A 12,092-nucleotide genomic window follows, 5' to 3' on the forward strand; every position below is an offset into this window, starting at 1 on the left:
ATCTACCAGCCTTTAAAATAGGTCATTGGGTATTAGCTGAACAAAACAAGGAACGTTTAAATACCTAACTATTCTTCTGGAAAAACTACACATTCTAAATCTAATTACTCAAATATTCTTCAACTCTAACCTCATTTATAAAAAATGACATATTTTTTGTTTATGCAGGCTTAAACACTGATTAAGAAAAAAATAAAGTTTTTTTTTTCACAGCGCACCTAACTGGAAATCGATCCATAAGCTTCATACAAAAATCAAGAGATTTTGATGTTAAATATTTGAAGAAAGAAAATTCAGTTTTTCAAAAGATTTTTTTAAAAATATGTTTATAACAATATATTTGTTTGTTTTTGTTTTTTTAAATTTCGCACAAAGCTACTCGAGGGCTATCTGTGCTAGCCGTCCGTAATTTAGTAGTGTAAGACTAGAGGGAAGGCAGCTAGTCATCACCACCCACCGCCACATCTTGGGCTACTCTTTTACCAACGAATAGTGGGATTGATCGTTACATTATAACGCGCCCACGGCTGAAAGGGCGAGCACGTTTGGCGCGAAGGGGATGCGAACCCGCGACCCTCAGATTACGAGTTGCACGCCTTAACACGCTTGGCCATGCCGGGCCTATAACAATATAAGTCAAGTATAGAATCTGTCCTGTACTAGTAACTTCATAGCTTTTGCAAGAACGAACTTATTGCTACACAAAAGCAATATTAAAGTAGATGGTACTTAGTCAAACGAAAATTAATTTTTACATGACATATAATACGAGCACTTACATGCTTTTGGAGGGAGGTAGATCAAAAATGGGATTTGGCTAAGTTAATGGTTCGAAAGGATAAATGTTCGAATCCATGATATACTCTTGAAAACACTTCGCAGTTTCAGTTATGATGTCTTTATGATTTTGATAATCATTCCGTTATTTGGTTATGAGTAATAGACGGAGAGTGAAACTAATGGTTCCATTACTTCTGCTTAGCTATCCTGATAAAGGATGGTGAAACCTGAATTTTGGTATCTCAGCCATGGCCATTTACAGCAAGTGTCGCCTGAGATTCAATGGATCACATTGAAGAATGTCAGCCAACAAAGGTTACATTGGGACTAACTATGTGGAAGTCATCTAGTCAAAAGTTGTTTTTATTAAACAAAATTGGACATCAAAAAAAGAAAGAAAATGTTTTAAACATTTGGTGGTAACTAACTTACACGATCTTATATTGAACAATAAACAATATACTCTGCTCTTTATCATTTTATCGTAGATTTAGCGTTTATTGTTAATAGTGATGAGTAGACTGTGCCCTGGCCATTCTGTGGAAAAGTCTTAGGACCAAATCCCAACCATTAGCATCACAAACAGAGCACTTCCCTGAACATGGCAGCAGAATAGCATTCAACTTAATGGATATAAATAAGTTAGTTTGTTTTTAATTAAGCACAAAGTTACACAGCGAGCTACCGATGCTGTGTCATAGACTTACCTCTGAGCCGCTGGAGAGATAAGCCTGTTAACAGGTAAATAAACAAAAGGTAACTAATAAAAATTGGACTTAACTGACCATGTAGTTTTCTCTGATTGTAACGATTAACTGCTTAATAGCACATCGTTTTGTCATTGCACAAACACTTCTCGAGTTTAATACTTAACACCACTGTTGTTTTGTTTTCATCAGAACACATGATCATTTTAATGTCCAAGGAAGTTATAGCTTTCGAGAAGAAAAGTTAGGAACTAAAAATAACGGGATTATTTTCACGAGAAAATATGTTTAGATTGTATTATTATGCAAATATTAGCGCTATAACGATATGAGCACAACATAATGTATTAAGAACATGCGTGGATGAAAGCTGTAAAAACTTCACAAAATAAAAATGTCATTAGCATTCAACAGATGTCACTATTCTGTAATGAATATACCCGAGCCTGACCATCAAACGTAGCCCGGCATGGCCAGGTGGGTTAAGGCGTTCGACTAGTAAGTTAAAATCGCGGGTTCGAATTTCGGTCGCACTAAACATGCTCGCCCTTTAAAGACATGACCAAGCGTGTTAAAGCGTTCGACTTGTTATACGAGGGTCGTGGGTTCGAATCCCGGTCACACCTAACATGCTCACCCTTTCAGCCGTGGGGGCGTTATAATGTACGGTCAATCCCACTATTCCCTGGTAAAAGAGTAGCCCAAGAGTTGGCAGTGGGTGGCGATGACTAGATGCTTTCCCGCTTACACTGCCAAATTAGGGATTTCTAGCGCAGATAGCCCTCGAGTAGCTTTGCGCGAAATTCAAAAGAAACAAACAAACCATCGAACTTTTCATTTGAAGAAATTAAAACATAATATTTGCATACCGTGCTTGTTTAAATTATTTTAAGTAATGTTAAAATTACAGTGAAAAAGTAAACAAAATCGAGATAAGGACATGTAAAATTTCTCAGACAACTCATAAAGACTCAGATATTATTGAAATAAATATCGAGAAACAAACTGAAACAAGCATTGGCTTTAAGAAATTCAAAATAAGTTATAAAAACAACAATAATCAAAATATTATAAAATCTTATTACTGCGCTAGGTTTAGGATATAGATCTGTTTTTATCTTAAGAAATAGCAAATGCTTTCAAATTAATACTTATTTTTCAACTACTATCATTGTCATTATCTCTACATTTTATTGTCCTAACGAGAAGCGACGAGAACATAATGCTGCTTTACCCGTACTAAATTGGAATCGAAAATATGAAGATATAATCAGATAAAAACGTGTAGTTAATGTCAGCCAACTAGTTTACCCGAAAACTGATTAATACAAAAAAGCTTCACCAAATGTATACCCACTCTGGTTGCGACGGTCTCAATTACGACATCGAGATTTGGTAAACCAAGAACTGGCTTCAAATAGGCTTGGAATGCTGTCCATCTCTTTCCTTGGTGAATGTTGCCTGAAAGAAAACAAAAATCGCAAATTGTTTAACTAATGTGTAAATAAGACGCGTATATTCACTAAAAGGATTCGTGATGTTCACACACAACAAATAAAATTAACATTAAACATTACAGAGAAGTAGAAAGTCTTCTTGCACCTTTCATCCACTCTTTCATAATTCATAATCATTGTTGTTCAAGCCGAGTGCAACTTCTTATTTAATAACTGGCTACTTTCCTTGTTTTCCATCTTACAGTCTGTTTTATGTCTTTCGTTTATATATATGTATTATTTACTGTTTCTGTGAAGTTTCTCAATGTTGATTATTGTTCTTGTACCAATTATCTAAGAGAAAATGTGTGAAAGTGAGAATGGATGAGTAATCACAGAGAAATAACATTTTAAAATGAAACATGCAAGAGATTTGTTTCACGTGAGTAACATTTTGGTGTTGTTGCATGATATCAGCCTGATTTTTAGTTATATGTTAATAAAGCATGTAAATAAAGAGACAAATCAAAGTTTCTCTAAGTATGAAACGTGTTTCGATATTTATAGTTGTGCATCTCTCATTTATCCTGAATTATTGTATAATTGTGCATCACTCAACCATCCTGAATTATTTTATAGTTGTGCATCTCTCAACCATTCTTAATTGTTGTATAGTTGTGCATCTCTTAACCATTCTGAATTATTGTATAGTTTTATATCTCTCAACAATTCTGAATTATTGTATAGTTGTGTATCTCTTAACCATTCTGAATTATTGTATAGTTTTACATCTCTCAACAATTCTGAATTATTGTATAGTTGTGCATCACTCAACCATTCTGAATTATTGTATAGTTGTGCATCTCTTAACCATTCTGAATTATTGTATAGTTGTGTATCACTCAACCATCCTGAATTATTGTATAGTTATGCATCTCTCAACAATTCTGAATTATTGTATAGTTGTGCATCACTCAACCATTCTGAATTATTGTATAGTTGTACATCTCTCAACCATTTTGAATTATTGTACAGTTGTAAATCTCTCAACCATTTTGAATTATTGTATAGTTGTACATCTCTCAACCATTCTGAATTACTGTTTAAATTTTACATGTATATCAAAGTTGTCTGTTTAATTTTATTTTTAGTCTTTGTTCGGAAGCGTAGAAAATTAAAATGAAGGAAAGGTACCTGAAACAAAAAACAATAATCAACATTTTCCCGTATTTGAAAATCTTAAAAAGAAGTTCTTCAATAGTCCACTGATGACTTTGCAATCGTACAATCATAATTTTTCATTATTTACGCGCCGTTCCTGTGAACTTGTTTTGTAATTTTAACTTTTTCTTACCAAAATTATTTTTAGTCGAGTTGTGGAGTTGCTCTTTCTTCCATGGTTAGTTTTGTTTAATTATTTAAAATTCTATACCATTTTTACCTCTGTTTTATCATTATACTTTAAACCAAACTCGAATGCTTTTGTCGTTCTTTATCTTTTTGAAGAGAAAAGAAGACGACAAGATACGCATTATCATCATGATTATAATTTTTCAGAAATAAACAACTGTTTCTCCTGTTTTTCAAGTATATCATACCAATATTTTACTGGCTTTGATAAATATAAGTTCATCATACTTTGACAAGGCATTGCACCTAGCTCGAGTTCCCCATTTAGATCTCCAATATCCAGTCCAGCATCGCGTGCAGATTCGAGGAAACCTTTAGCCACTGGAGACAGAGAAGCATCAAATTCACTCACATGTAAGGGACCTTTATATCCACGATGACCTGTAGTTGGATTAAATATATGTCTAAATATTATCTAAGTATAGATGGACAATAATAATAATAATAAATTTTATCTTTATTTTTCGAAATTATAAAGGAAACTTTCATTACCTTTATATTAGATTTTCTATTTGTTAAGTCAAATAAAGAGGAAAAGGACAATAAGTAAGAACAACTTTCATACGATTAAACATGGCACCGAGTATTTACATGATACTAAATACTGAATGAGAATTTTTAATCTACATGAAATAATAGTCAGCTAAATGGTGATTTTTTATGATTTTAAAAATATAAAAAATATATACGTACATTTTAGATATCTTCTCTCATGCATCTAATCAATCGCCTAACTTACGTAATCTAAATATACTTTACCAGTTCTGAGTATATGCTAAATATTAACTTGCAGTTCCAAGAAAATAGAACAATGCATATAATGTTCGTTAGTTTTAGAATTAAGAACTTAGTGAGATCTACATATAGTATCTAAACCAGTTGCTAATTCGTAATGCTTACAACAACATTATGAGTATTCTATTTTGGGGTTGAAACAATAATGTCTAACTATTTAATGTATTTATTTTCAGAAGAAATGTTATTAAATTCAATCTGATGCACTTAATATTATAATTAAGTGTTTTAAACATATTTCTACTCATTCATTTCAAATGTTTATATTTGCTATTCAGACCAACTATTTAAATATTCAAAACAAAAACAAATCTGTAGAGGACAGGCTCACAGTTAGGTCTATCCACTGACAACTCACCTGTATGCTTTCTCTGTGATGTAAACTCTTCACTTCTCTGAAAAAATGGAAGCACGTTTTGAAAGCTCCAATCTTTGCACCCATTCTTCTTTTCCCAGTGATTAAAATCTTGTTTTGCTCCCCAGGTGTGGATAAGGTAGTAAATAGAACTACTTCCGCCCAAAACCTTTCCCCTCGGCCATGCAGCCTGCTGATTGAAGATATAAAATTTCAACAATTATTGTTGTTACTTAGTCTTTAAACACTTACTATGTCTGAGTAATAGAAGTATGTGTTTATTTAGTGGATCTGGTCGTTATGATACGACATAAACAAGTCTCACAACTAGAAAAGACCATAACCTTACTTTTGTCTAATGTCAATATCGCATGCCATGTAATTTTTACCTAACACCATGTTGTACTTTTAATTTGTTCCTTAGTTTTATCTCAATTATTGATCACTAGTTCTCTATTTTTGTAGTTTTTTAATAATAAATATCTATATCTTAAAAATATTATCATCTTCCATAAAGAATTATTTCAAAAAGATGGACGTACGAGAAACACAGTTCACAACAACTACATACACCAGAAGGTTCATTTGTTTGCTTGTTGATATTTGCGCAATGGTACTCAAGAGCTATGTGCGCTATCCATCACTATGTTAGGAGGGATATAGTAGAAGGAAGGCAGCTAGTCAACACTACCTGTAGCTAACTCTTCACAAACGAATGGGTAGATTGACTGTATCTTGTAACGCCACACAACTGAGACTGCAAGTATTTGGGTTGAGAGGATTCCAAACGACAAGAACAAATACGAATGTGTTTTTTCTTTATTTTATGATCTCAATCAATTTAATTTTAAAATTCAATAAAAGTTTAATAGATAAAATATGATACGTTGCGAATCTGGTTTATTGTACATTGAAGTTACTGCATAACTACAACCTTCAGAAGTATGTACTTTAGAATTACGAAATAGCTTTACGTTTTTACTTTCATTCGTATAATATTAAGTACTTGGTAAATCATTCATTTTTCCAGAAACTAAAGAGTAATAAGTCTCATATAGTATTAAGGCATGATTACAATATGGTTATAATCTCAGTTCTCGTTTAATTGATTCGTTATATGATATGAAACTTGTATATGATTACCAGACTCTACTGGAAGCATCAACATTGGTACAAAATTTTTCAACATTATTTTTCGTTTGCTCTTAGTTATGACAATAGTATTTTCTCTATCTGTGACATTATTAAAGTTTCTCATAAAGTGTTTATGGGAACATCCACGTGCTTGCATATTTTTTACGATAGAAACTAGAATTAACCATTTCTGAGCTTCTTGAAAATAAATCTCTCCACATTTGTGTCATTAAGGTAAGAAGGCAGCATATAAAAGTACTTTGAAAGTAAAGTGAATATATTTAATACCGCGGAATCTCTGTGAATGTTTTCAATTATTATTACTATCATTAACACATTAAGTTATTGGTTATAATTTTGAGCTTTACGTTATTCGTCGAAATGTGTGATCTACTTAAATCATTAAAAAGAACTATTCACAAAGTAATAAATTAAATGAAGAACAGTCTCTCAGTCATCCTGGAAACTTTATTTGCAAGTAGTGTTTTTTTTTTGTATTTTGGAATTTCGCGCAAAGCTACTCGAGGGCTATCTGCGCTAGCCGTCTCTAATTTAGTAGTGTAAGACTAGAAGGAAGGCAGCTAGTCATCACCACTCACCGCCGCTGCTTGAACTGCTCTTTTTTACCAACGAATAGTGGAATTGACCGTCACATTATAACGCCTCCACGGCTGAAAGGGCAAGCATGTTTGGTGGGACCAGGATTCGAACCCGCGACCCTCATATTACGAGTCGAACGCGCAAGTAGTGAAATGGCAAGCAAAAATCTTTACAGTAATAAAGAAAGAATCCACGCTGCTAAATGTTGGCTTGAATAATATCAATAATCACAATAATGGCCAAGTGGTTAGGGCACTCGATTTGTAATCCGAGCGTCATGGGTTCGAATCCCCATCACACCAAACATGATTGCCCTTTCAGCTGTAGAGCGTTACACTGTGACGATCAATCCCACTATTTAGTGGCAAAAGAGTAGCCCAAGAGTTGGCGGTGGGTGGTGAAGACTATCTGCCTTCCCACTAGTCTTACCCTGCTAAATTAGGGACGGATAGCGCAGATAGCCCTCGTTTAGTTTTACGCGAAATTCCCCAAGAAACATACCAATGGTTGTTTTATTTGGTCATAAACTAATAAAATTAAATATAAATATGTTGTTGGTTAATGTCAGTCATGCAGTTGAAATCCTTTAGATTTAACGTCCATATCTTTCAAAATAAAACCGAATGGTAAACTAGAGTAAAGGCACATATTTAACATTACCCACCGCCAACTCTTGTCTGGCTGAATAATGTGTTTAACTGTCACTCTTGTAGCACACTCAAGACCTTACGTGCGGAGCGCATTTTATAGCAACGGCCTGCGAACCACGAATTCTCAGGTTTACAGTCAAGCATTCCGCGCCAACCGCTAGGCCACGTTTATGGACTACTGTATTTCAAAACTCCAGGTCTCTGGCCTGATCGTTTAGCTTAAATGCAGGTGGCTGTTCAATTTGAACATTCCAAATTATTAGAACAAATATATGTACAACTAAACAAAAATCGTCTCGAGATGTTTCAATTTATACGGCAGTTGATTTTCAAGTGAGAAAAAATCGTAGCTTAACATAAAGGCAAATCAGTGTCATACAGATTTTGTTATTATTGTTATTTTTAAATTATACTTCCATTTTAATTACAGTAGCTCTTTCGAAAAATTTCTTAATAATACCTGGTCATTCAATCCCCACATAGCCCTTGCTTGTGATACAGTTTTGTAGCCCCAGTCCACTGACGTCATTTGCAAGGATGGGGAAAGAAGAGGTATCGAGGATATCCATGGTGGTTCACTACCAGCTTCAATTATAAGAACACTGTAGTTGGTTCCTTCCACAAGACGACGCGCCACGACACTACCAGCAGTACCTGCACCAACTGAAGAGAAAATAACAATAGAAAATATTCTATATGTAGGATAGGTCCTTGACGGATCAAAACGAAATATTGTAGAACATTCGAAACTAGCAGTATGAAAGTAAAACAAAGCTTTCTCTTAATTCAATAAGAAAAAAAAAAGATGGACCAAATTGTGGTCTTCATATCTTTTCTAGATATTTTAAAATAATTATATATATATATTCATTCATTCATTCACCACTCGATTCCATCAAGGAACATAGGACCGCAATCGCTTGCGGATTCTTCAACAGGTTTTTAAGTGAGTAGGTTGTTAGCCCACTGCACCGAGCCGTCCCTCGGATTACGAGTCTCACGCCTTAACGCGCTTAGCCGTGTCGGGCCATATATATATATATATAATAGTAAAATTGGTGGTCAAAGGTTGAATTAGTACAAATAACACTATGTAACACAAATTTTGTTCCTGGATAGTATGTGTTATTTCTTAATTGATTATACTGTAAAAGTACAGAAAATGGCTATTATTCCTTTCAAACTTTGCTTTTGTGACCTGGTTAATGAAATTTAGAAATTAACCTATTTTATATGTAAAAATGGGCAAATTTGCACATTTTTATTTACATAAGGTCTGAATAAAACAACACATGAATCAAGATTTACATCTATTTATGCTAAAGTTATACAAAAATGTTTAGAAGTGAGTAGTTTTTCGAGATTTGCGACTGTAATGTAAATCACTTTCATGTATCAGCCCCCAAATATAGTCTCCCATCATGTTTTCCTTATATGCTCCCAGGTCACAAAAGCAAAGTTTGAAGAGAAAAATAGAACTTTTGCATTTACTTTAGGCATAAGCAGTTTGGAAATAACACTTTATGCCCAGGAACAAAAAAAATTAAAAATTTTGTTACATAGTATAATATTTCCTAATCTTCTATACTTTCTGAACGAATAGCAGAATTAACAAGCTTTATTTCTCTCTTGTTTCTCAACGTGCCAAGCATGAAATAACAAGTGTTGAGGCAAAATGTCCACGAAGACTACAATGTTCACATAAAAGAGTCCACTACTCTGCAGAATGAAGCCAATTTTTCACATATTTAAACAATTTATTTACCCCATGAAACCAATGTTTTTTTACCAATAAGTGGGAAATTGTATTTATATCGCTATTATGATTATAAATAGTTAATCTTATATTTATTCACTGCAAAACATCCTAGCATTTCGTGGTTGTCATACGTCACTTTCAAAAAAAATACTTACTTATAATAAAATCATACTCCGCTTGAGGAAATTCTTTGATTCCAGGAGTAGATCCAGGCCACAGAAAAAATACTCCTAATACCACTGCTAATAAACCAACCACACTTCCTATAATGATTAAAATTGTTTATGTTGAGCAGATGAGAATGAATAATTAAATACGTTGCGTAAAAATGAATCATATACAAATGTAATTCAAACAATAATACCTGTTTTAACATGAAATATATGATCAAAGTAACAACTATCGAGCTGTAAACTTCAACAACTATGTTAACAACTGAAGAAGTTAAAATCATGATTCTAAATTAAGTATTGTTTTAATGGTTTATATTACTAAGTGGGCTTGTAGATCTTGCAAACATTACAGATCATTTAAATTACAATCATTATTTTAAGGCTTAAAGCTTTATTAAAAATTATTACAATAACATAGAATAATTAAGACTTTTCGCTGTTTATATACCATAAGCAGCAATATGATATTTTGTTTAATATATTCATTAGTAGATGCCCGCTAAAACAATCCAACAACAAAGTTTCTCTAAAATAGTGATGATTATATGTATATATATAACGTGTAGTCATGTTAATAACTTAGATCAGAGCATATAATATGATTGTTTAGTGGGCCATTTACAACCATATTTTGTCATTCTGTATGTTAATTCAATAAAGAAAATTGCATTAAGTTTGTTTTTAAGCAAAATAGGCTGAATACAATGAATAGTTGGCAAAAGTGCTTATATTTTAAAACAATGAGTGCATCCAGACCTTGTTCTTAGTAAGTTCTTTCTCATATTGAACGCTCAGCACATACGAAGGCAGATGGACTGATATTGATATCGATATGAAAATTTAAAAACTGCGAAAAAATGAATAATTTTGCTGTAATGTTGTATTAAAAAAAGCATTATAATATATACATTTTTTTTTCTACGATTCATCATTCAGGAGATACCGAGCGTGACAAACACAGGCATTTAGTTATTATATGTATCAGGTCATTCCTTAAGTTATGTCCATTATTATTAATTATTTCCTGCCAATGATTCACAAGCTTTTGAATACCACTTCTATAAAATTCTTTGGGTTTGGAGGAAAAGAATGTAGAGAGGGTAGTTTTGACATCTTCATGTGTTCAAGCTCTTTTCCACCAAGGTAGTTTTGCAAACTTTGGAATAGATGATAATCAGATGGGGCAAAGTCTGGAGAATAAGGAGAATGTGGAAGTTTTTCCCAGTCTTGCTTTTCAATCTTTGCAGATGTGATTCTTCCTATATGGGGCCGTGCATTATCCTGGTTGTAACACAACATCTTTACGATTGATCAAAGCAGGCCTATTTTCTTTCAGTGAAACATCCAAGCACTCTAACAGTTGACAATAGAAGTCTGATGTAAGCGTTTCATTGAGTGGCAACAACTCAAAGTGGATCACACCAACAGTATCAATCAAATGCTTAACAAAACTTTTCTAGGGTGGAAGTCCATTTTGGTCACTTTACATGCACTGAGTCATTGTCTGCTGCGCTTAACATTTTTTAATATATCCACTTTTCATTTCCAGTCATTAACCTGTCCATAAAAGGTGACTTACGTTCACAAGAGTGCAGAGAAATGCAAATTTCCACTCTTGTTCTGAGGTTGGCTTGTGTCAAATCATGAGAGAACCATTTTCCAAGTTTTTACACCTTTCCAAGCTGTTGCAGATGACGGCGAACTGTTGAATGAGTTGAATGAGTGTGCTAGTTACAGCACATTATTCATTAAGTGCAGTCAGCAGCAAGTCATCATTAAACTCAATAGGACGAACTTAACATGGTGCATCACTTAAGCTGTAGTCACCTGATCTGAATTTCTAAAACCACTTTCGACTTTTTTCTTTCATTAAGAGACTCCACACCATAAACACCTTGAATGTTTCGTGTAGTTTCTGCTGCACTATTGCCTTTTTCAAACTCATAAAGCATTATATGCCTAATGTGCTTCTCAGACATATACGTCTTTATAAGGGATTATTTGATTAATGATCTGACAAAGTGGAGTTGGATTAGTTTCTTTTATTTGACTAAACATTTTTATACACGTCCTACTACATATTTTAGTCTTTAAAACCTTCTACAAAGACAGAAATGGCAATGCACTTTCAGCTATTAGATAAAATAGTAAAGTACAATGTATGCATTACATTGTACAGTTGATATCCGCTTATTCCAAGCTCAAATGGTTGTTAGTCGAGAAACTGATGACTGAAAGGGTGTTGTATTCCCTTATTTTCTAAATACCCAAGTAATTTTCGCTGTCCTTCTCA

At 33.5% G+C, this 12,092-nt stretch overlaps 1 protein-coding gene across 3 annotated transcripts in view; it reads right to left on the reverse strand.

Moving 5' to 3' along the window:
• Positions 1 to 12,092, reverse strand: part of LOC143232360 (choline dehydrogenase, mitochondrial-like) — a 33,280-nt gene that overhangs the window by 11,987 nt on the left and 9,201 nt on the right. For 2 of the 3 annotated variants that reach the window (XM_076467695.1, XM_076467693.1), the window contains exons 2-6: positions 9,782 to 9,889; positions 8,328 to 8,530; positions 5,487 to 5,676; positions 4,562 to 4,714; positions 2,845 to 2,948 (exon numbers count right to left, since the gene is read on the reverse strand). In XM_076467695.1, coding sequence (XP_076323810.1) covers positions 2,845 to 2,948; positions 4,562 to 4,714; positions 5,487 to 5,676; positions 8,328 to 8,530; positions 9,782 to 9,889 — 758 coding nt within the window. The remainder of the gene's footprint in view (positions 1 to 2,844; positions 2,949 to 4,561; positions 4,715 to 5,486; positions 5,677 to 8,327; positions 8,531 to 9,781; positions 9,890 to 12,092) is intronic. The other variant, XM_076467694.1, reaches the window with a different exon arrangement.

The sequence above is a fragment of the Tachypleus tridentatus genome, chromosome 11 (genome assembly GCF_004210375.1).
Source record: "Tachypleus tridentatus isolate NWPU-2018 chromosome 11, ASM421037v1, whole genome shotgun sequence".
In the NCBI taxonomy this organism is placed as follows: Eukaryota; Metazoa; Arthropoda; class Merostomata; order Xiphosura; family Limulidae; genus Tachypleus; species Tachypleus tridentatus.